At 44.9% G+C, this 21294-nt stretch overlaps 1 protein-coding gene across 12 annotated transcripts in view; it reads left to right on the top strand.

The window, feature by feature from the left end:
• The first annotated feature begins 1585 nt into the window (after positions 1-1585).
• MELK (maternal embryonic leucine zipper kinase) overlaps positions 1586-21294 on the top strand; it is a 115449-nt gene continuing 95740 nt past the window's right edge. For 3 of the 12 annotated variants that reach the window (XM_055351554.2, XM_055351556.2, XM_055351555.2), the window contains exons 1-3: positions 1646-1949; positions 9331-9426; positions 11308-11393. In XM_055351554.2, the coding sequence (XP_055207529.1) occupies positions 9369-9426; positions 11308-11393 (144 nt within the window). In that variant the 5' untranslated portion in view covers positions 1646-1949; positions 9331-9368. Of the gene's footprint in view, positions 1950-9330; positions 9427-11307; positions 11394-21294 lie in introns of all 12 variants that reach the window. The other 9 variants (XM_063696237.1, XM_031014877.2, XM_063696235.1 and 6 more) reach the window with 8 other exon arrangements.

Genomic DNA, 21294 nt, shown 5'->3' with positions numbered 1-21294 from the left:
TCATGAAAGGAAGTGTCCATCGATGCAGCATTGTTGTTTTATTTTAGGAAATTGCCACAGCCATCCCAACGTTTAGCAACCACCACCCTGATCAATCAGCAGCATGGAGGCAAGACCCTCCACCAGCAAAAAGATTATGATTTGCTGAAGATTCAGATGACCATGTTAAATTAAGTTTAGCCTAAAGCTGCCTCCTTATGCATTTTAAGTTCAGACTAACAATTTCTTTCTTTCTCTCTCTCCCTTTTTCTCCCTTCCTTTCCTTTCCCTTCCCTTCCCTTCCCCTCCCTTCCCCTCCCTTCCCCTTCCCTTCCCCTTCCCTTCCCTTCCTTTCTTTTCTCTCTCTCTTTCTCTCTTTCTCTTTTTTTGAGACGGAGTCTTGCTCTGTCGCCCAGCCTGGAGTGCAGTGGCACGATCTCTACTCACTGCAACCTCTGCCTCCCAGCAGAGAGAATCAAGAGATTCTCCTGCCTCTACCTCCTGAGTAGCTGGGATTATAGGCTCGCGCCACCACGCCCGGCTAATTTTTTGTATTTTTAGTAGAGACAGGGTTTCATCTTGTTGGTCAGGCTGGTCTCGAACTCCTGACCCCGAATGATCTGCCCCCGCCCCCCCACCAAAGTGCTGGGATTATAGATGTGAGCCTTTGCACCTGGCCTAACAGTTTCTCCATACATAGTGAATTGTAGACAACTACAATTGTAAATGTGTAAAGAGACTGTAACCTTGTAACAAGTAGCGAGTCTCAGTCAATCACAGCAGCGGAGTTTTGGCCAATCACAGGTGGCCAACTGTTTAAACAGTGCTCAAAATAGTCAGAGGTTGAGTTGCAACCAATCCAGCTGTTTCCATACTTGACTGCAATTTCTGTAAGTCATTTTCCTTTTTCTGTCCATAAATGTTATTTGAACATATGGCAGCCCGAATCACTCTGAACCTATTTTGGTTCCAGGGATTACTGGATTTTGGACTCATTCTTTGGTCAATTCAACTCTGTAAAGTTTAATTTGTCTAAAGATTTTCTGGGCCGGATACAGTGGCCCAGCACTGTAGTCCCAGCACTTTGGGAGGCTGAGGCGGAAGGATCGCTTGAGCCCAGGAGTTCGAGACCAGCCTGGCCAACATAGCGAGATCCCGTCTCTACCCACAAATAATTTAGCCAGGCGTGGTGGCGCGTGCCTGTAGTCTCAGCTACTGGGGTTCTTATTCCTCGTGGCAACACATTTTGGAGAGGGGGAGGTATTCCTGTCTTTGCTGGGTGGGAGAACGGCCAGTGGGCAAGGGAGGACGAAAATGAGAACTGTGACTGCCAAAGGGCACGTCAATTTTAGGAAGAGAACGTAAGAAAGTTGGGTTCTGTGGAGACTTGGCATATCCACACCACCTGGAAAACCATCACGTGCCCTCCGGGGCAAGACCAAGGCCTCAAGTCACCCCTCGCAGCCCAGTGGACCTCCCGGCCATCCCTTTCAGGGCTCCACAGCGACCGCGAGCCGTTGCCCCGGTGCGAACCCCCAGGCACTGTGCGCGCCCCCGCCTGCCGTGCGCGTCCGCTTCCCTGGGATCCGGCGCCGCGCGCGCCCCCGCCGCGTCCCCGCCCCTTCCGGCCCGGGAGATTTGATTCCCTTGGCGGGCGGAAGCGGCCACAACCCGGCGATCGAAAAGATTCTTAGGAACGCTGTACCAGCCGCGTCTCTCAGGACAGCAGGCCCCTGTCCTTCTGTCGGGCGCCGCCCAGCCGTGCCCTCCGCCCCTCAGGTCAGTTCTCCCGCCTGCCCGCCGCAGTCGCAGTTGATGGCTGGGGTCTGGGTTGTGCGGGGCGCAGCGGCCCAAACCCAGTTTGCTCCTGGCTCTCGGGAGACTGGAGGATTTCATCGGAGCCCCGCGCTTTACCAGCCCTGTTCCCTGGATAAGATATTTGACCTTTCCGACCCGCGGTTTTCTCCTCCGTAAGTGGGGATAATGACCGTGTCTACTTAACAGGGTTATTGAAGAGGTGTTCAGGCTAAGCGTTTGCCACCTAGGAGGCTGCGATAGACGTGAATTCCCATTTCCCGTTTCCAGTTTCCGTGACTCTTCCCCGCGAAAAAAGTTGACAGAAGGGTTTCGAGTTTTTTCTGTTTGTACAACTCAGTTTACTGGGGCAGTCCAATAAAAAAGGAGATGTGTTATCACTACCTTTTCAGAGTTCAAATCCATCCTCTCCTATCATCTCCCCGAAGTAGTGGCTTCAGAGGCTCACACTAAAAGGGGATTTTTTTTTTCTTTTTCTTCAAGATGGAGTTTCGCTCTTGTTGCCCAGGCTGGAGTGCAATGGCGCGATCTCGGCTCACCGCAACCTTCGCCTCCCAAGTTCAAGCGATTCTCCTGCCTCAGCCTCCCGAGTAGCTGGGCTTACAGACATCCGCCACCACGCCCGGCTCATTTTTTGTATTTTTAGTAGAGACGGGGTTTCACCACGTTGGCCAGGCTGGTCTCCAGCTCGTGTCCTCAGGTGATCCGCCCGCCTTGGCCTCCCAAAGTGCTGGGATTACAGGCGTGAGCCACCACGCCCGGCCTAAAAGGGGAATTTTCACCGAATGCTGTATCAGTAATAGGAGCAGCAGGATTGCTCCCACCAAGAAACCTGGTGTAGGGTTGTGGGAGCTGGAAAGGGTAGACTCAGGGAAGGCTGCCCAAGAGAGGAATCAGGTCCCTAGCACTTAGGACGGGTAATTACCTTTGGTAGTTCTCCTCTGTTAGTGGAATGAGGTGAGTATCAGGAGCCTGGATTGTTGTTTAGAGGCCAGTGTTCCTAACTTTGGTTTAAATTTTGGTTTCTGTTTCCCATGGAGTCTGGCTAGAAAATCAGAAAAATCAGAAAAGCCCTTACTGGGCCTTCGTGGGCTTGTTTCTCCCAAGGGTCTGTCCTTTCTGTGTAACTACTGTGGACCAACTAGATGGGCAGATCAATCCCAATGAGTGCCTCATTGTTGGTGCTCCCAGAAGCCTTTGCAAGGGAGCAGGGCAGGATGCTAATTAAATGTGTTACAGGCCACATTATAAACCATTCTGAGCCCGGCGTGGTGGCTCACGCTTGTAATCCCAGCACTTGAGGAGGCCGAGGTGGGCGGATCACTTGAGGCCAGGAGTTCTAGACCAGCCTGGCCAACATGGCGAAACCCCGTCTCTACTAAAAATACAAAAAATAAAAATAAAAAAAAAATAACCGGGCATGGTGGCACATGCCTGTAATCCCAGCAACTGGGGAGGCTGAGGCACGAGCATCTCTGGAACCCAGGAGGCGGAGGTTGCGGTGAGCCGAGATCTAGCTACTGCACTCCAGCCTAGGTGACAGAACGAGACCCTGTCTCAAGCAAATAAACAGACAAAACCCAAAAAACCATTCTGTATTCTACTTCCTGTTTGAAATTATCCTCAGCATCAGTGTCTTTCCAAGCTCTGTAGATAAGGTAAATGTATTTATGCGGCAAGTAATAGAATAGCCCAAATAATATTGTTAAAAAATGCCCCCAATTTGTTGCTATCCTTTAAAATTTAACCATAAACGTCTTCTCATTATCCCAATTCCTTGCTCTTCTGAGAAGTTAAAGACCCCAATTATAGGCCGGACGCGGTGGCTCACGCCTGTAATCCCAGCACTTTGGGAGGCCGAGGCGGATGGATTGTGAGGTCAGGAGTTCAAGACCAGCTTGGCCAAGATGGTGAAACCCTATCTTTACTAAAAATACAAAAAATTAGCCGGGCGTGGTGGCGCACACCTGTAATCCCAGCTACTTGGGAGGCTGAGGCAGAATTGCTTGAACTCAGAGGGCGGAGGTTGCAGTGAGCCGAGATTACGCCACTGCACTCCAGCCTGGGCAAGAGAGCGAGACTCCGTCTCAAAAAAAAACAAAAACAAAAACAAAACCCAATTATATAGACCCCCAATTCTTCTATTTATTTAGTCAAGCCCAGAAGGGCACTCAGGTGTCTGATTGGGGTCTAATTTCCTTCTTTATTCACAGTTGAGAGGCTGTCTTCCGCGTTGACTGATAATATACCTCCTTCAGCAGCTACAAAGTTGGGTTACTCTGTTCTCAAGGCTTTTCTGTATTCTATATTAACAAACTCTAGAGGATAAACAGGGCACATGAGAATATTTAGAACCAGCTCCACATTCACAAAGATTTACAAATCAAGTATAATCTGCTATTAGTGTAGCAGTTTGTAATGTAAGCACCAGTTTTCTCACACAGCAGCAACAATGATATTCCCTTGATTCAGTAGCTATAGTCTAGGCCCACATTGGTATTACTCATCCAAAGACATGATGTAATTTGAGAGAAGGGGGTAGATAGAGAAAATGGAAGAAAGAAAGAAAAAAAAAAGTGCATGGCTTCAGTCTTACCTTAGTTGTTAAATAGACAACTTGCCCATCTCTGCTAGTTTTCCAGGGGCCATGACTGGGATGTTTATAACTCTTTTGGAAGAAGTCTATTAAGTTAATTATGACACTCTTAAATCCCTAATCTGGGAAGTGAATTCCAGCATCTTACAAATTGCTTTCTCTTTCTGAGTGACAATTTGAAATAGCCCAGTCCTTTGCATGGAATGTAAACATGTGCATTCAGATTTATAGTCCAGTGTTCCTCCATTTCCATTCTCCTGCTCTCTTTCTTCTTCTGTATCAGGATTCCAAAGATTTCTGAGCCTTAGGTTGACCTCTATACTTTTACTGTTTTTATTGCCTTTTGGAATTTCTTAGTCCTATGGTTCCTGTTTGTTTTTAGGATGAGGTTCCAGTTTATCCCCACATTTGCCCCACTGACAAATGCCCTTTAAAATATTTCTGAATTAGTGTTGCTGTTTAAAGTATTTAATCCTGTGCCTTCAGGTGCCCAGTGAGAATAAATTTGTCCTCTGTGATATCTCCTTGCCTTGAGTAACTTTTTCTACTCCAGTGGAAGCAGAATGTTTCATTTTCTATCAACAATTTTCCCTCAGTACTGGGACCTGACCTTGCTTCTTCTAATGTTTGCCTACTGTGTTCATGCAGATTTCGTTAGGTTAAATGTTCAACCTACTTATTAAGTTGGGTCCAGTGTGATCTCTTCCTAGGAAATGGCTTAATATTGTTTATTTTATCAGAATGTCATTTTGCATGTTATCTTTTTGTGTGCTATTTCTGCTTTGATGTTGAAGACTGAACCCTGTTTTTTAAAGCTGATTTAATTTTTTTCTTGAGTGTTGATATTTTTCCTTCTAAAGCTTCTGCTCTAGTTTTCTATTCATTGACCAAATTTTTTTTGTTTGTTTTTGAGCTGGAGTCTCACTCCTGTCATGCAGACCAGAGTGCAGTGGCGTGATCGCGGGTCACTGCAACCTCCACCTCCTGGGTTCAAGCGATTCTCCTTCCTCAACCTCCCTAGCAGCTGGGATTACAGGTGTGCACCACCACGCCCGGCTAATTTTTGTATTTTTAGTAGAGACGGGGTTTCTGCATGTTGGTCAGGCTGGTCTCGAACTCCTGACCTCAGGTGATCCACCTGCCTTGGCCTACCAAAGTGCTAGGATTACAGGCGGGAGCCACTGTGCCCAGCCGTTTTTTACTTGCTGATGATAATTTTCTTTTTCTCTCCAAGTAAAATGATTCATGGAATCAGTATTTCAGGCATAGAAAAATGATATTTTTTAAATGTCCTTTGTGGCTTTTGGGGTTTTGATAAGTTCATTCAGATTTTTTTCCACCTCAATTTTAAGAAGACTACTCATCATTGTATGAAGGGCCTTCTCTTATTAAGCTCTGTCTTCCTTTATAAGCTCACCACACTTCTGAGGTTGAACTCACACTCTAGGTCTTCCAAATTCATGGCCATTATTAAGGCTTAGTAACATGCTAGTCACTCAGTTCTGGATGAGGGCAGGGTGAAGAACAGAGAATTTGAAGGTAGTTTACGTGGCACCTGCCACTCATCAATTTGAGGCTTAAACAGGCTTGCTTGGCCAGGGCGATGGCTCACGCCTGTAATCCCAGCACTTTGGGAGGCCAAGGAGGGTGGATCACCTGAGGTCAGGAGTCTGAGACCAGCCTGGCCAACATGGCGAAACCCCATCTCTACTAAAAATACAAAAATTAGCCGGGTATGGTGTTGTTCGCCTGTAGTCCCAGCTACTTGGGAGGCTGAGGCAGGAAAATAGCTTGAATCTGGGAGGCGCAGGACCAGAGCGAGACTCCATCTCAAACAAACAAACAAACTAGCCAGGAGTGGTGGCATGTGACTCCTGGCCTCAAGTGATCCACCCACCTCAGCCTCCCAAAGTGCTGGGATTACAGGCGTGAGCCACTGCACCTGGCCTCGACTAGATTTTAATTTTTATTTATTTTTTTGAGACACAGCTTCGCTTGTTACCCAGGCTGGAGTGCAGTGGCACGATCTCGGCTCACCGCAACCTCTGCTTCCCGGGTTCAAGTGATTCTCCTGCCTCAGCCTCCCTAGTAGCTGGGATTACAGGCATGGGCCACCACGCCTGGCTAATTTTTTATATTTTTAGTAGAGACGGGGTTTCTCCATGTTGGTCAGGCTGGTCTTGAACTCCCGACCTCAGGTGATCCGCCTGCCTCAGCCTCCCAAAGTGCCGGGATTACAAGTGTGAGCCACTGCGCCTGGCTGTTTTTTATTTTTAGTAGAGACAAGGTCTTGCTATATTGTCCTGGCTTGTCTTGAACTCCAGGCCTCAAGCAATCCTCCTGCCTTGACCTCCCAAATTGCTGGGATTACAGACATGAGCCACCATGCCCAGCTATCTTTACGCTTCTTCCTTTTGCCACTCCTAGCTGTAGGTTTGGTATGGGGAAGACCTTAGCTATCTATGTTCTCAACATTTCAAATATTTGTCTTTTGCTTTTAAGTCTTTACAACTGTTACTGATTTTGTATGGTGTGAGATAGAGATCCAATGTGTGTTTTTTTTTTCCTTCACCTCATGGCTAACCAATTGTCCCAGCTCCAGAGCTGCATTTCCATCACCTGTTACCTCTAAAAGCAGCCTCAGTTCAGTACCTGTCAACTTTTACTTCCTCTAGGATCTTTGCACCTAAATTCCCTCTTTCTGGAATATTCTCCCTCTAATTCTTTGTGGGCTATGACTGTTAAGGCCTACAGACCAAAGACCACATCTGTAGTAAAAATCATTAGATGTATTTAGTTTGCTGCAGCAAGAGAAACCATACTCTTGAGAATTTTGGGTAGTCTCAGAGTGAGTTGAAAGGGGCAGAATGAGGGAAGAATGAGGTGGGCCTGAGGATGTCATTGAAGACAATGACGTCAGTCAAATAAAGGATCTTTATTTTAACAGCCTTGTATGGAAACATTGTTTATATGATTATGTTCAGATTCTATTGAAACCATTGTTCAAGTTTTGATAGGAATATCACAGTCTGATTACTGGCAGGGCTGATTTTCTCAATTCTCATCCTTTGAATTAGAGCTTGGCTTAAATGTTACCTTCTCAGAAACCACTGTTGCTTATTTTTATTTCAGTATTTAGTATAGATAATAATAATAATAGTAATTATTATTTTTTGAGACAGAATCTTGCTCTGTCTCCCAGGCTGGAGTGCAGCGGCGTGATCTTGGCTCACTGCAACCTCTGCCTCCTGGGTTCAAGCAATTCTCCTGTCTCAGCCTCCCGAGTAGCTGGGATTGCAGGTGCACACCACAAGGCCTGGCTAATTTATTTATATATATATTTATTTATTTATTTTTGTGAGATGGAATTTCGCTCTTGTTGCCCAGGCTGGAGTGCAGTGGCGTGATCTCGGCTCACTGCAACCTCTGCCTCCTGCCTCAGCCTCCCGAGTAGGTGGAACTACAGGTGCGTGCCACCACCCCTGGCTAATTTTTTATAGTTTCAGCAGAGACAGGGTTTTATGGTGTTAGCCACGATGGTCTCCATTTCCTGACCTTGTGATCCACCTGCCTCGGCTTCCCAAAGTGCGGGGGTTACAGGCGTGAGCCACTGCACCTGGCCTTTTTTTTTGAGACGGAGTTTCACTCTTGTTGCCCGGGCTGGAGTGCAATGGCACAATCTCAGCTTACTGCAACCTCCACCTCCCAGGTTCAAGTGATTCTCCTGCCTCACCCTCCCAAGTAGCTGGGATTACAGGCTCCTGCCACCATGCCTGGCTAATTTTTGTATTTTAAGTAGAGACGGGTTTTGTCATGTTGGTCAGGCTGGTCTCGAACCCTGACCTCAGGTGATCTACCCTCCTCAGCCTCCCAAAGTGCTGGGATTACAGGTGTGAGCCACCTTGCCCAGCTTCGTGTCTTTTTTTTTTTTTAATTATTTTTTCTTCAGGTAGCCTCCCGAGCCAGAGTAGGCTCAGAGACACCCTTTTTCATGTTTTTGTTGGCCATTTGTGTTTGAGAAAATTTTTTTTTTTTTTTTTTTTTTGAGACAAAGTCTGGCTGTTTCGCCCAGGCTAGAGTGCGATGGCACGATCTCGGCTCACTGCAACCTCCACCTCCCGGGTTCAAGCGATTCTCCTGCATCAGCCTCCCAAGTAGCTGGGATTACAGGTGAACGCCACCCCGCTTGGCTAATTTTTTGTATCTTTAGTAGAGATGGGGTTTCACCATGTTGGCCAGGCTGGTCTCGAACTCATGATCTCGTGATCTGCCTGCCTTGGCCTCCCAAAGTGCTGGGATTACAGGCGTAAACCACCATGCCCGGCTGAGAAAAGTTTTTTGTATCATTTGCTTATTTTGCTGTTGAGTTTTTCTTATTTTGTCAGAGTTTATGTGTTTCCTATGTACATCCACTGTTATATTTGTTGCAAGTATCTTCTCACATTTATGGTTTTCTTTTTTTGATGGTGTCTTTGGTTGTATAGAAGTGCTTATTTTTATTTTTTATTTTTTTTATAGATGTGGTCTTGCTATGTTGCCCAGGCTGGCCTCGAACTCCTGGGCTCAAGCTGTCCTCCCAAGTGGCTGACAACACATGCACCACTGTGCCCAGCTGAAGTTCTTAATTTTAATGTTGTTTAATATATTAATTTTTTTCATTATTATTACTAGTACTTTATTTAAGTGATCCTCTCCTATCCTGAAATAATGACAATATTCTTTAACAAGTTGTAAAGGTTTATGTTTCATACTTTTTAAGTCTATCTGGAATTCATTTTTATGTATGGTGTGAGATAGGAATCCTTTTTTTCATATGACCAATAATCAGTTTTCTCAGTATCGTGTAAATGCATAAGACTTATTTAGATTTGCAGTTACAAGAATGGAGGAGATGATCCGGTATTATTTCCTTTATTGATTATGTACTCTCTGTCTTCTAGGTTCTTTTTCTAATTCCAAATAAACTTGCAAGAGGACTATGAAAGATTATGATGAACTTCTCAAATATTATGAATTACATGAAACTATTGGGACAGGTAATTGTTATTTTTTTTTGGAGGCAGTGGATAGATCAACTGTTTGAGAGTATAGATTATTTGGGTAGGTGTGAGCTTTTTCGTCTAACCCACACAGTTTTAAAATTCTTCTACCTACTTCAGTAAGAAAAAGTGGAGCAAGCAGAGAGAATAGTAGGAGAAGCCCTGTAGGTTATTGCAAGGACTTTGACTTTTATTCTAAATAATTTATTCTAAATATTTCTTTTATTTCTTTTTTTTTGAGATGGAGTGTCACTCTGTCGCCCAGTCTGGATGGAGTGCAGTGGCGCGATCTTGGCTCACTGCAAGCTCTGCCTCCCGGGTTCACGCCAGTCTCCTGCCTCAGCCTCCCGAGTAGCTGGGACTACAGGCGCTCGCCATGCCTGGCTAATTTTTTGTATTTTTAGTAGAGACGGGGTTTCACCGTGTTAATCAGGATGGTCTCGATCTCCTGACCTCGTGATCCGCCCGCCTCGGCCTCCCAAAGTGCTGGGATTACAGGCGTGAGCCACTGCGCCCAGGCTTCTTTTATTTCTTGACTTTTATTCTAAATTAAAGTCATTGGAGAGTTTTGAGTTAAGGGGTAATCTGACCTTTGTTTTTACAGAGTTGCTGTGGCTGCTTGGTAGATAAAAGGTTGGATGAAGGAGGGCAAGAGCAGAGGCAGGGAGATGTTAGCAGACTATTGCAATAATTCAGGTGTTGATGCTAGAGATGATGGTGGTGTGGATGAGGGTGATGTGGTAAAAGCAGTGAAAGGGGTGGGACATTTTACACACACACATACATACACACCTATGTGTGTATGTTTTTATTGAGGTATAACCTATAGTAAAATATGCAAAGTGCAATAATCTCAGTGGAGTTTTACACATATATATGTATACACATACACATATATCCCTGTGCGGATCAAGACATAGACCGTTTCCAGGGAGTATCTGCCTGCTTTCCCCCAAGGTAACCATTGATATATTTTGAAGACAGAGCCAATGGGATTTATTGATGGGTTGGAGTGCTAGAGAAAGAGAAGGGCTAAGGATGGTTCCAGGGTTTTTGGCCTGAGCACCAGGGAAAATGGAGTTGCCCTTGTTGAAAGGAAGAAGACCATGGGAGAGACTACTAGGAAGTTCTTTTTGGAAATGTTAATTTGGAGATTTCTTTTAGCTGCCTGAGTGGAGACATTTGTCCAGCTTTTGATTCAGTTTTGAAAAATAATTGCTTATCTTCAAAGTTTTTTTTTTGTGTGGAGATGGAGTCTTGCTCTGTCGCCCAGGCTGGCGTGCAGTGGTGCGATCTCGGGTCACTGCAAGCTCCACCTCCTGGGCTCATGCCATTCTCCTGCCTCAGCCTCCCGAGTAGCTGGGACTACAGGTGCCTGCCACCATGCCAGGCTAGTTTTTTGCATTTTTAGTAGAGACGGAGTTTCACTGTGTTAGCCAGGATGGTCTCGATCTCCTGACCTTGTGATCCGCCCGCCTCGGCCTCCCAAAGTGCTGGGATTACAGGCGTGAGCCACTGTGCCCGGCCTCAAATATTTAAAACTGAGTGGAAGTTTCATATAATTTGTCTTTGGCCTCAGCAACTTTATATTGTGTTCTAGCAGTGTTAATTATAAAGGAAATTTAATTGCAGGGTTAATCATAAAGCAGATTTCTAAAGTGAGTTCTGTTTTTTTTTATTACAAAGTTTGAGATACACTATCATGGTAAAAAAAAAAAAACTTCATCTAGACATTGGATAACAAGAAGCAACAGGAAAAAAAAGCCACAAACTTCTAGGAAAATTTGGCTTGATAGAGTCTTTTAAAATTATTATATATAAAAAGGTGTTTGTGCCTGAGTCCTTGCTTATGCTTTCATAATACATTTTCCTACCTAGGTGGCTTTGCAAAGGTCAAACTTGCCTGCCATATCCTTACTGGAGAGATGGTAGCTATAAAAATCATGGATAAAAACACACTAGGGGTAAGTTTAGATTTATTTTAAAAATAGTCCACTTATAGATCAGTTTCGTGAATTAAAACCTGAATTGTTCTAATGTTCTAGTTACTGCTCTTAGAATAATATTTTTATAGCTTTTAAAAAACGTACAGATCGGTGGTTTTAAAAAGTTAATCTGGGGGAAGGGATTACTTTGTTCTTCAGATTTTAACGCAGGGCAGTGGCACATATTAGAAGTCTGTAGCATCCATCTGCAGTCTGTAGTCTGTAGATGTTTCTGGATATTAATGTGTCCCATCTTTCTTTTCTTTTCTTATTTTTTTTTTTTTTTTGAGACGGAGTCTCGCTCTGTCGCCCAGGCTGGAGTGCAGTGGCGCGATCTCGGCTCACTGCAAGCTCCGCCTCCCGGGTTCACGCCATTCTCCTGCCTCAGCCTCCCGAGTTGCTGGGACTACAGGCGCCCGCCACTACGCCCGGCTAATTTTTTGTATTTTTAGTAGAGACGGGGTTTCATCGTGTTAGCCAGGATGGTCTCAATCTCCTGACCCCGTGATCTGCCCGCCTCGGCCTCCCAAAGTGCTGGGATTACAGGCGTGAGCCACCGCGCCCGGCCTCTTTTCTTTTCTTTACTTTTTTTTTTTTTTTTTGAGACGGAGTTTTGCTCTGTCGCCCAGGCTGGAATGCAGTGGCGCGATCTCGGCTCACGGCGACCTCCGCCTCCCAGGTTCACGCCATTCTCCTGCCTCAGCCTCCTGAGTAGCTGGGACTACAGGTGCCCGCCACCATGCCTGGCTAATTTTTTTGTATTTTTTTAGTGGGGATGGGATTTCACTATGTTAGCCAGGATGGTCTCGATCTCCAGACCTCGTGAACCGTGTGCCTCGACCTCCCAAAGTGCTGGGATTACAGGCGTGAGGCACCGCGCCCGGCCCCATCTTTATTTTCTTATGATACTAAATATAAATCATTTTGGTACTATAGATAGGTAAATAGATAAATATTATGTCCTAGCTTTTTTTTTTTTTTTTTTTTTGAGACAGAGTCTCACTTTGTTGCCCAGGCTGGGGTGCAGTTGCACAATCACAGCTCACTGCAGCCTCAGCCTGTACCTGCTGGGCTTAAGTGATCCTCCCACCTCAGCCTCCTGAGTGGCTGTGACCAGAGGCACATGCCACTATGCTTGCCTAATTTTTAAACATTTTTCTAGAAACAAGGTCTCAGTCTGTTGCCCAGGGTGGTCTCAAACTCCTGGCCTCAAGCAGTCTTCCCATCTCAGCTTCCCAAAGTACAGGGTATGTAGGGGTGAGCCACTGTACTTGGCCTGTCCCAGCATTTTATTCAAAATGGCTTTAGAAGTTATCTAATTAAATCCTTTTCCTAATCAGCCTCTTTTTCCTCTATGTGAATTCTTCGAGGAGGAACAGCTTGTTATCTCCTAAAGCAGCCCATTCAGTTTGTGGTCTTGGCTACAATGTATAAAAAGTTATTTTTATGTTGAGATAAAGCCTGTCTCTTTTGGTGGTTTTTCTGGGGCTTCTATACCCATTCCAGTGTTTGAAGTCACCTTGAGTCATCTTTTTTTTCTAATTCCTTCTACCATTCTTTGTTTTTTTTTTTTTTTTTTTTTGAGATGGAGTCTTGCTCTGTCACCAGGCTGGAGTGCAGTGGTGCGATCTCGGCTCACTGCGACCTCTGCCTCCTGGGTTCAAATGATTCTCCTGCCTCAGCCACCTGAGTAGTTGGTACTATAGGCGTGTGCCACCATGTCCAGCTAATTTTTGTATTTTCAGTAGAGACAGGATTTCATCATGTTGGCCAGGCTGGTCTCGAACTCCTGACCTCAAGTGATCCACCCACCTCGGCCTCCTAAAGTGCTGGGATTACAGGTGTGAGCTACCACTCCCAGCCTAACATTTTGTAATTGTCCTTAATTATCAAACATAAAAAATAATTTTTGGCTGGGTGTGGTGGCTCATCCCTGTAATTCCAGCACTTTGGGAAGCTGAGACCAGAGGATTGCTTGAGGCCAGGAGTTCGAGACTAGCCTGGGCAATATGGCAAGTCTTGTCCCTACAAAAAATAAAAAAAATTTAGCCAGGTGTGGTTGTGCATGTCTGTAGTCCCAGCTACTTGGGAGGTGGTGGTGGGAGGGTCCCTTGAGCCCAGGAGGTTGAGGCTACAGTGAGCTGTGATTGCACCACTACACTCTAGCCTGGGCAACAGAGCAAGATCTTGTCTAAAAAAAGTTTTTTTTTGATGTTTTTATTGTTGGAATGAGATAGGGCTTAATATCAATTGTTACCTACTTTTTTAATTGTTAAAGATATAAGTTCTGATTAACACATAAATAAGTCAAAGGGAGCCAGGCACGGTGGCTCACACCTGTAATCTCAGAACTTTGGGAGGCCAAGGTGGGCGGATTGCCTGAGCTCAGGAGTTTGAGACCAGCCTGGGCAACAAGGTGAAAGCCCTTCTCTACAAAAAATACAAAAAATTTAGCTGGACATGGTGGTACACACCTGTAGTCCCAGCTACTTGCGGGGCTGAGGTGGGAAGATCACTGAGTCTGGGAGGTTGGGCTGCAGTGAGCTGAGATGGCGCCGCTGCACTCCAGACTGGATGCCAGAACAAGACCCTGTCTCCAGAAAAAAAAAAAAAAAAGTCAAAGAATATGTAAGTAGTTTTGTTATAGCAATGTCATTAAATCATTTGAATTTCTTCCTAAATATATGCTAAAATCATACAGTGACCAGTATAAGAAATTATTTTTAATTATCTGTCAGTGGACAATTCAGGCTTTCCTCCAGTTTTTTTGTTTTATTCAATTTTTTGTTTTCTATTTATTAATCTAAGAAAAAAGCATTAAAACCATTTTTCTTGAGCATTTAAACATGAGTATCAATTAGATTAATTCCCTTAAGCAGTTTAAATTTCAGTTATAACTTCAGTATGACTTACTTTAACACTTCAAATACTTAAATAGCAAACAAAATGTTATTACAAAATGTGTTATCACACTGATGCTCAAAACTTATTCTAAAGTGTAATATGACATTAATTCATGATTTCTAAACTTGGTTTTATATTTTCTGTTGTTATTATGCTCATTTTAGTTATTTTCTAGGATTTTAATAATATTTTGATTACTTCCATGGTTTTATTTATTTATTTATTTATTTATTTTTGAGATGGAGTCTTGCTCTGTTGCCCAGGCTGGAGTGCAGTGGCACGATCTCGGCTCACTGCAAGCTCTGCCTCCCGGGTTCACGCCATTCTCCTGCCTCAGCCTCCCGAGTAGCTGGGACTACAGGCCGCCACCACGCCCAGCTAATTTTTTTGTATTTTTAGTAGAGACGGGGTTTCACCGTGTTAGCCAGGATGGTCTCGATCTCCTGACCTCTTGGTCCGTCTGCCTCAGCCTCTCAAAGTGCTGGGATTACAGGTGTGAGCCACCATGCCTGGCCGATTACTTCCATGGTTTTAGTCATCAGGCTTCCTCCCCACAAAGAAAAAAGATTATCATACCAAGATAGTGAAAGTTACAGTTAATTCTTTGTCAAGACATGATATCTAGTTGCATAGTCCTGGATAACTGGGTCCTGAGCCACTGGCCATTAAGACGGAGTCCCTTTTTATTTTATTTGTTTTTCGAGATGGAGTCTTGCTTTGTCACCCAGGCTGGAGTGCAGGGGTGTGATCTCAGCTCACTGCAACCTCTGCCTTCTGGGTTCGAGCAATTCTCCTGCCTCAGCCTCCCATGTAGCTGGGATTACAGGTGCCTGCCACCATGCCTGGCTAATTTTTGTATTTTTAGTAGAGATGGGATTTCACCATTTTGGCCAGGCTTGTCTTGAACTCCTGACCTCGTGATCCGCCTGCCTCGGCCTCCCAAAGTGCTGGGATTACAGGCATGAGCCACTGTAGAGCCCCCCCCCGCCTTTTTTTTTCTGATATGGAGTTTCGCTCTTGTTGCCCAGGCTGGAGTGCAATGGCAACCTCTGCCTCCTGGGTTCAAGCGATTCTCCTGCCTCAGCCTCCTGAGTAGCTGGGATTACAGGCATGTGCCACCACGCCCAGCTAATTTTGTATTTTTTTTTTTTTTAATTTTTTCGATACAGAGTCTTGCTGTGTCCCCAGGCTGGAGTGCAGTGGCACGATCTCGGCTCACTGCAACCTCCACCTCCCAGGTTCAAGTGATTCTCCTTGCTTCAGCCTTTCAAGTAGCTGGGATTACAGGCACCCGCCACCATGCCTGGCTAATTTTTTCGTGTGTGTTTTTATTAGAGATGGGTTTTCACCATGTTGGCCAGGCTGATCTTGAACTCCTGACCTCACGATCTGCCCGCCTCAGCCTCTCAAAAGTGGTGCGATTACAGGTCTGAGCCACCACACCCAATCAGAGTCCTTTTTTTTTTGAGATGGAGTTTTGCTCTTGTTTCCCAGGCTGGATCGATCTCGGCTCACCGCAACTTCCACCTCCAGGGTTCAAGCAATTCTCCTGCCTCAGCCTCCAGAGTAGCTGGGATTACAGGCATGCGCCACCATGCCTGGCTAATTTTGTATTTTTAATTTTGTGTTTTTAGTAGAGATGGGCTTTCTCCATGTTGGCCAGGATGGTCCTGAACTCCTGACCTCAGTTGATCTGCCCACCTTGGCCTCCCAAAGTGCTGGGATTACAGGCGTGAGGCACCGCGCCCGGCCCCATCTTTATTTTCTTATGATACTAAATATAAATCATTTTGGTACTATAGATAGGTAAATAGATAAATATTATGTCCTAGCTTTTTTTTTTTTTTTTTTTTTGAGACAGAGTCTCACTTTGTTGCCCAGGCTGGGGTGCAGTTGCACAATCACAGCTCACTGCAGCCTCAGCCTGTACCTGCTGGGCTTAAGTGATCCTCCCACCTCAGCCTCCTGAGTGGCTGTGACCAGAGGCACATGCCACTATGCTTGCCTAATTTTTAAACATTTTTCTAGAAACAAGGTCTCAGTCTGTTGCCCAGGGTGGTCTCAAACTCCTGGCCTCAAGCAGTCTTCCCATCTCAGCTTCCCAAAGTACAGGGTATGTAGGGGTGAGCCACTGTACTTGGCCTGTCCCAGCATTTTATTCAAAATGGCTTTAGAAGTTATCTAATTAAATCCTTTTCCTAATCAGCCTCTTTTTCCTCTATGTGAATTCTTCGAGGAGGAACAGCTTGTTATCTCCTAAAGCAGCCCATTCAGTTTGTGGTCTTGGCTACAATGTATAAAAAGTTATTTTTATGTTGAGATAAAGCCTGTCTCTTTTGGTGGTTTTTCTGGGGCTTCTATACCCATTCCAGTGTTTGAAGTCACCTTGAGTCATCTTTTTTTTCTAATTCCTTCTACCATTCTTTGTTTTTTTTTTTTTTTTTTTTTGAGATGGAGTCTTGCTCTGTCACCAGGCTGGAGTGCAGTGGTGCGATCTCGGCTCACTGCGACCTCTGCCTCCTGGGTTCAAATGATTCTCCTGCCTCAGCCACCTGAGTAGCTGGTACTATAGGCGTGTGCCACCATGTCCAGCTAATTTTTGTATTTTCAGTAGAGACAGGATTTCATCATGTTGGCCAGGCTGGTCTCGAACTCCTGACCTCAAGTGATCCACCCACCTCGGCCTCCTAAAGTGCTGGGATTACAGGTGTGAGCTACCACTCCCAGCCTAACATTTTGTAATTGTCCTTAATTATCAAACATAAAAAATAATTTTTGGCTGGGTGTGGTGGCTCATCCCTGTAATTCCAGCACTTTGGGAAGCTGAGACCAGAGGATTGCTTGAGGCCAGGAGTTCGAGACTAGCCTGGGCAATATGGCAAGTCTTGTCCCTACAAAAAATAAAAAAAAATTAGCCAGGTGTGGTTGTGCATGTCTGTAGTCCCAGCTACTTGGGAGGTGGTGGTGGGAGGGTCCCTTGAGCCCAGGAGGTTGAGGCTACAGTGAGCTGTGATTGCACCACTACACTCTAGCCTGGGCAACAGAGCAAGATCTTGTCTAAAAAAAGTTTTTTTTTGATGTTTTTATTGTTGGAATGAGATAGGGCTTAATATCAATTGTTACCTACTTTTTTAATTGTTAAAGATATAAGTTCTGATTAACACATAAATAAGTCAAAGGGAGCCAGGCACGGTGGCTCACACCTGTAATCTCAGAACTTTGGGAGGCCAAGGTGGGCGGATTGCCTGAGCTCAGGAGTTTGAGACCAGCCTGGGCAACAAGGTGAAAGCCCTTCTCTACAAAAAATACAAAAAATTTAGCTGGACATGGTGGTACACACCTGTAGTCCCAGCTACTTGCGGGGCTGAGGTGGGAAGATCACTGAGTCTGGGAGGTTGGGCTGCAGTGAGCTGAGATGGCGCCGCTGCACTCCAGACTGGATGCCAGAACAAGACCCTGTCTCCAGAAAAAAAAAAAAAAAAGTCAAAGAATATGTAAGTAGTTTTGTTATAGCAATGTCATTAAATCATTTGAATTTCTTCCTAAATATATGCTAAAATCATACAGTGACCAGTATAAGAAATTATTTTTAATTATCTGTCAGTGGACAATTCAGGCTTTCCTCCAGTTTTTTTGTTTTATTCAATTTTTTGTTTTCTATTTATTAATCTAAGAAAAAGCATTAAAACCATTTTTCTTGAGCATTTAAACATGAGTATCAATTAGATTAATTCCCTTAAGCAGTTTAAATTTCAGTTATAACTTCAGTATGACTTACTTTAACACTTCAAATACTTAAATAGCAAACAAAATGTTATTACAAAATGTGTTATCACACTGATGCTCAAAACTTATTCTAAAGTGTAATATGACATTAATTCATGATTTCTAAACTTGGTTTTATATTTTCTGTTGTTATTATGCTCATTTTAGTTATTTTCTAGGATTTTAATAATATTTTGATTACTTCCATGGTTTTATTTATTTATTTATTTATTTATTTTTGAGATGGAGTCTTGCTCTGTTGCCCAGGCTGGAGTGCAGTGGCACGATCTCGGCTCACTGCAAGCTCTGCCTCCCGGGTTCACGCCATTCTCCTGCCTCAGCCTCCCGAGTAGCTGGGACTACAGGCCGCCACCACGCCCAGCTAATTTTTTTGTATTTTTAGTAGAGACGGGGTTTCACCGTGTTAGCCAGGATGGTCTCGATCTCCTGACCTCTTGGTCCGTCTGCCTCAGCCTCTCAAAGTGCTGGGATTACAGGTGTGAGCCACCATGCCTGGCCGATTACTTCCATGGTTTTAGTCATCAGGCTTCCTCCCCACAAAGAAAAAAGATTATCATACCAAGATAGTGAAAGTTACAGTTAATTCTTTGTCAAGACATGATATCTAGTTGCATAGTCCTGGATAACTGGGTCCTGAGCCACTGGCCATTAAGACGGAGTCCCTTTTTATTTTATTTGTTTTTCGAGATGGAGTCTTGCTTTGTCACCCAGGCTGGAGTGCAGGGGTGTGATCTCAGCTCACTGCAACCTCTGCCTTCTGGGTTCGAGCAATTCTCCTGCCTCAGCCTCCCATGTAGCTGGGATTACAGGTGCCTGCCACCATGCCTGGCTAATTTTTGTATTTTTAGTAGAGATGGGATTTCACCATTTTGGCCAGGCTTGTCTTGAACTCCTGACCTCGTGATCCGCCTGCCTCGGCCTCCCAAAGTGCTGGGATTACAGGCATGAGCCACTGTAGAGCCCCCCCCGCCTTTTTTTTTCTGATATGGAGTTTCGCTCTTGTTGCCCAGGCTGGAGTGCAATGGCAACCTCTGCCTCCTGGGTTCAAGCGATTCTCCTGCCTCAGCCTCCTGAGTAGCTGGGATTACAGGCATGTGCCACCACGCCCAGCTAATTTTGTATTTTTTTTTTTTTTAATTTTTTCGATACAGAGTCTTGCTGTGTCCCCAGGCTGGAGTGCAGTGGCACGATCTCGGCTCACTGCAACCTCCACCTCCCAGGTTCAAGTGATTCTCCTTGCTTCAGCCTTTCAAGTAGCTGGGATTACAGGCACCCGCCACCATGCCTGGCTAATTTTTTCGTGTGTGTTTTTATTAGAGATGGGTTTTCACCATGTTGGCCAGGCTGATCTTGAACTCCTGACCTCACGATCTGCCCGCCTCAGCCTCTCAAAAGTGGTGCGATTACAGGTCTGAGCCACCACACCCAATCAGAGTCCTTTTTTTTTTGAGATGGAGTTTTGCTCTTGTTTCCCAGGCTGGATCGATCTCGGCTCACCGCAACTTCCACCTCCAGGGTTCAAGCAATTCTCCTGCCTCAGCCTCCAGAGTAGCTGGGATTACAGGCATGCGCCACCATGCCTGGCTAATTTTGTATTTTTAATTTTGTGTTTTTAGTAGAGATGGGCTTTCTCCATGTTGGCCAGGATGGTCCTGAACTCCTGACCTCAGTTGATCTGCCCACCTTGGCCTCCCAAAGTGCTGGGATTACAGGCGTGAGGCACCGCGCCCGGCCCCATCTTTATTTTCTTATGATACTAAATATAAATCATTTTGGTACTATAGATAGGTAAATAGATAAATATTATGTCCTAGCTTTTTTTTTTTTTTTTTTTTTGAGACAGAGTCTCACTTTGTTGCCCAGGCTGGGGTGCAGTTGCACAATCACAGCTCACTGCAGCCTCAGCCTGTACCTGCTGGGCTTAAGTGATCCTCCCACCTCAGCCTCCTGAGTGGCTGTGACCAGAGGCACATGCCACTATGCTTGCCTAATTTTTAAACATTTTTCTAGAAACAAGGTCTCAGTCTGTTGCCCAGGGTGGTCTCAAACTCCTGGCCTCAAGCAGTCTTCCCATCTCAGCTTCCCAAAGTACAGGGTATGTAGGGGTGAGCCACTGTACTTGGCCTGTCCCAGCATTTTATTCAAAATGGCTTTAGAAGTTATCTAATTAAATCCTTTTCCTAATCAGCCTCTTTTTCCTCTATGTGAATTCTTCGAGGAGGAACAGCTTGTTATCTCCTAAAGCAGCCCATTCAGTTTGTGGTCTTGGCTACAATGTATAAAAAGTTATTTTTATGTTGAGATAAAGCCTGTCTCTTTTGGTGGTTTTTCTGGGGCTTCTATACCCATTCCAGTGTTTGAAGTCACCTTGAGTCATCTTTTTTTTCTAATTCCTTCTACCATTCTTTGTTTTTTTTTTTTTTTTTTTTTGAGATGGAGTCTTGCTCTGTCACCAGGCTGGAGTGCAGTGGTGCGATCTCGGCTCACTGCGACCTCTGCCTCCTGGGTTCAAATGATTCTCCTGCCTCAGCCACCTGAGTAGCTGGTACTATAGGCGTGTGCCACCATGTCCAGCTAATTTTTGTATTTTCAGTAGAGACAGGATTTCATCATGTTGGCCAGGCTGGTCTCGAACTCCTGACCTCAAGTGATCCACCCACCTCGGCCTCCTAAAGTGCTGGGATTACAGGTGTGAGCTACCACTCCCAGCCTAACATTTTGTAATTGTCCTTAATTATCAAACATAAAAAATAATTTTTGGCTGGGTGTGGTGGCTCATCCCTGTAATTCCAGCACTTTGGGAAGCTGAGACCAGAGGATTGCTTGAGGCCAGGAGTTCGAGACTAGCCTGGGCAATATGGCAAGTCTTGTCCCTACAAAAAATAAAAAAAAATTAGCCAGGTGTGGTTGTGCATGTCTGTAGTCCCAGCTACTTGGGAGGTGGTGGTGGGAGGGTCCCTTGAGCCCAGGAGGTTGAGGCTACAGTGAGCTGTGATTGCACCACTACACTCTAGCCTGGGCAACAGAGCAAGATCTTGTCTAAAAAAAGTTTTTTTTTGATGTTTTTATTGTTGGAATGAGATAGGGCTTAATATCAATTGTTACCTACTTTTTTAATTGTTAAAGATATAAGTTCTGATTAACACATAAATAAGTCAAAGGGAGCCAGGCACGGTGGCTCACACCTGTA

Source organism: Gorilla gorilla, chromosome 13, assembly GCF_029281585.2.
Source record: "Gorilla gorilla gorilla isolate KB3781 chromosome 13, NHGRI_mGorGor1-v2.1_pri, whole genome shotgun sequence".
Lineage (NCBI taxonomy): Eukaryota > Metazoa > Chordata > Mammalia > Primates > Hominidae > Gorilla > Gorilla gorilla.
Note: the sequence above shows the minus strand (reverse complement) of the source record. Positions and strands in the feature narration are given on the sequence as shown.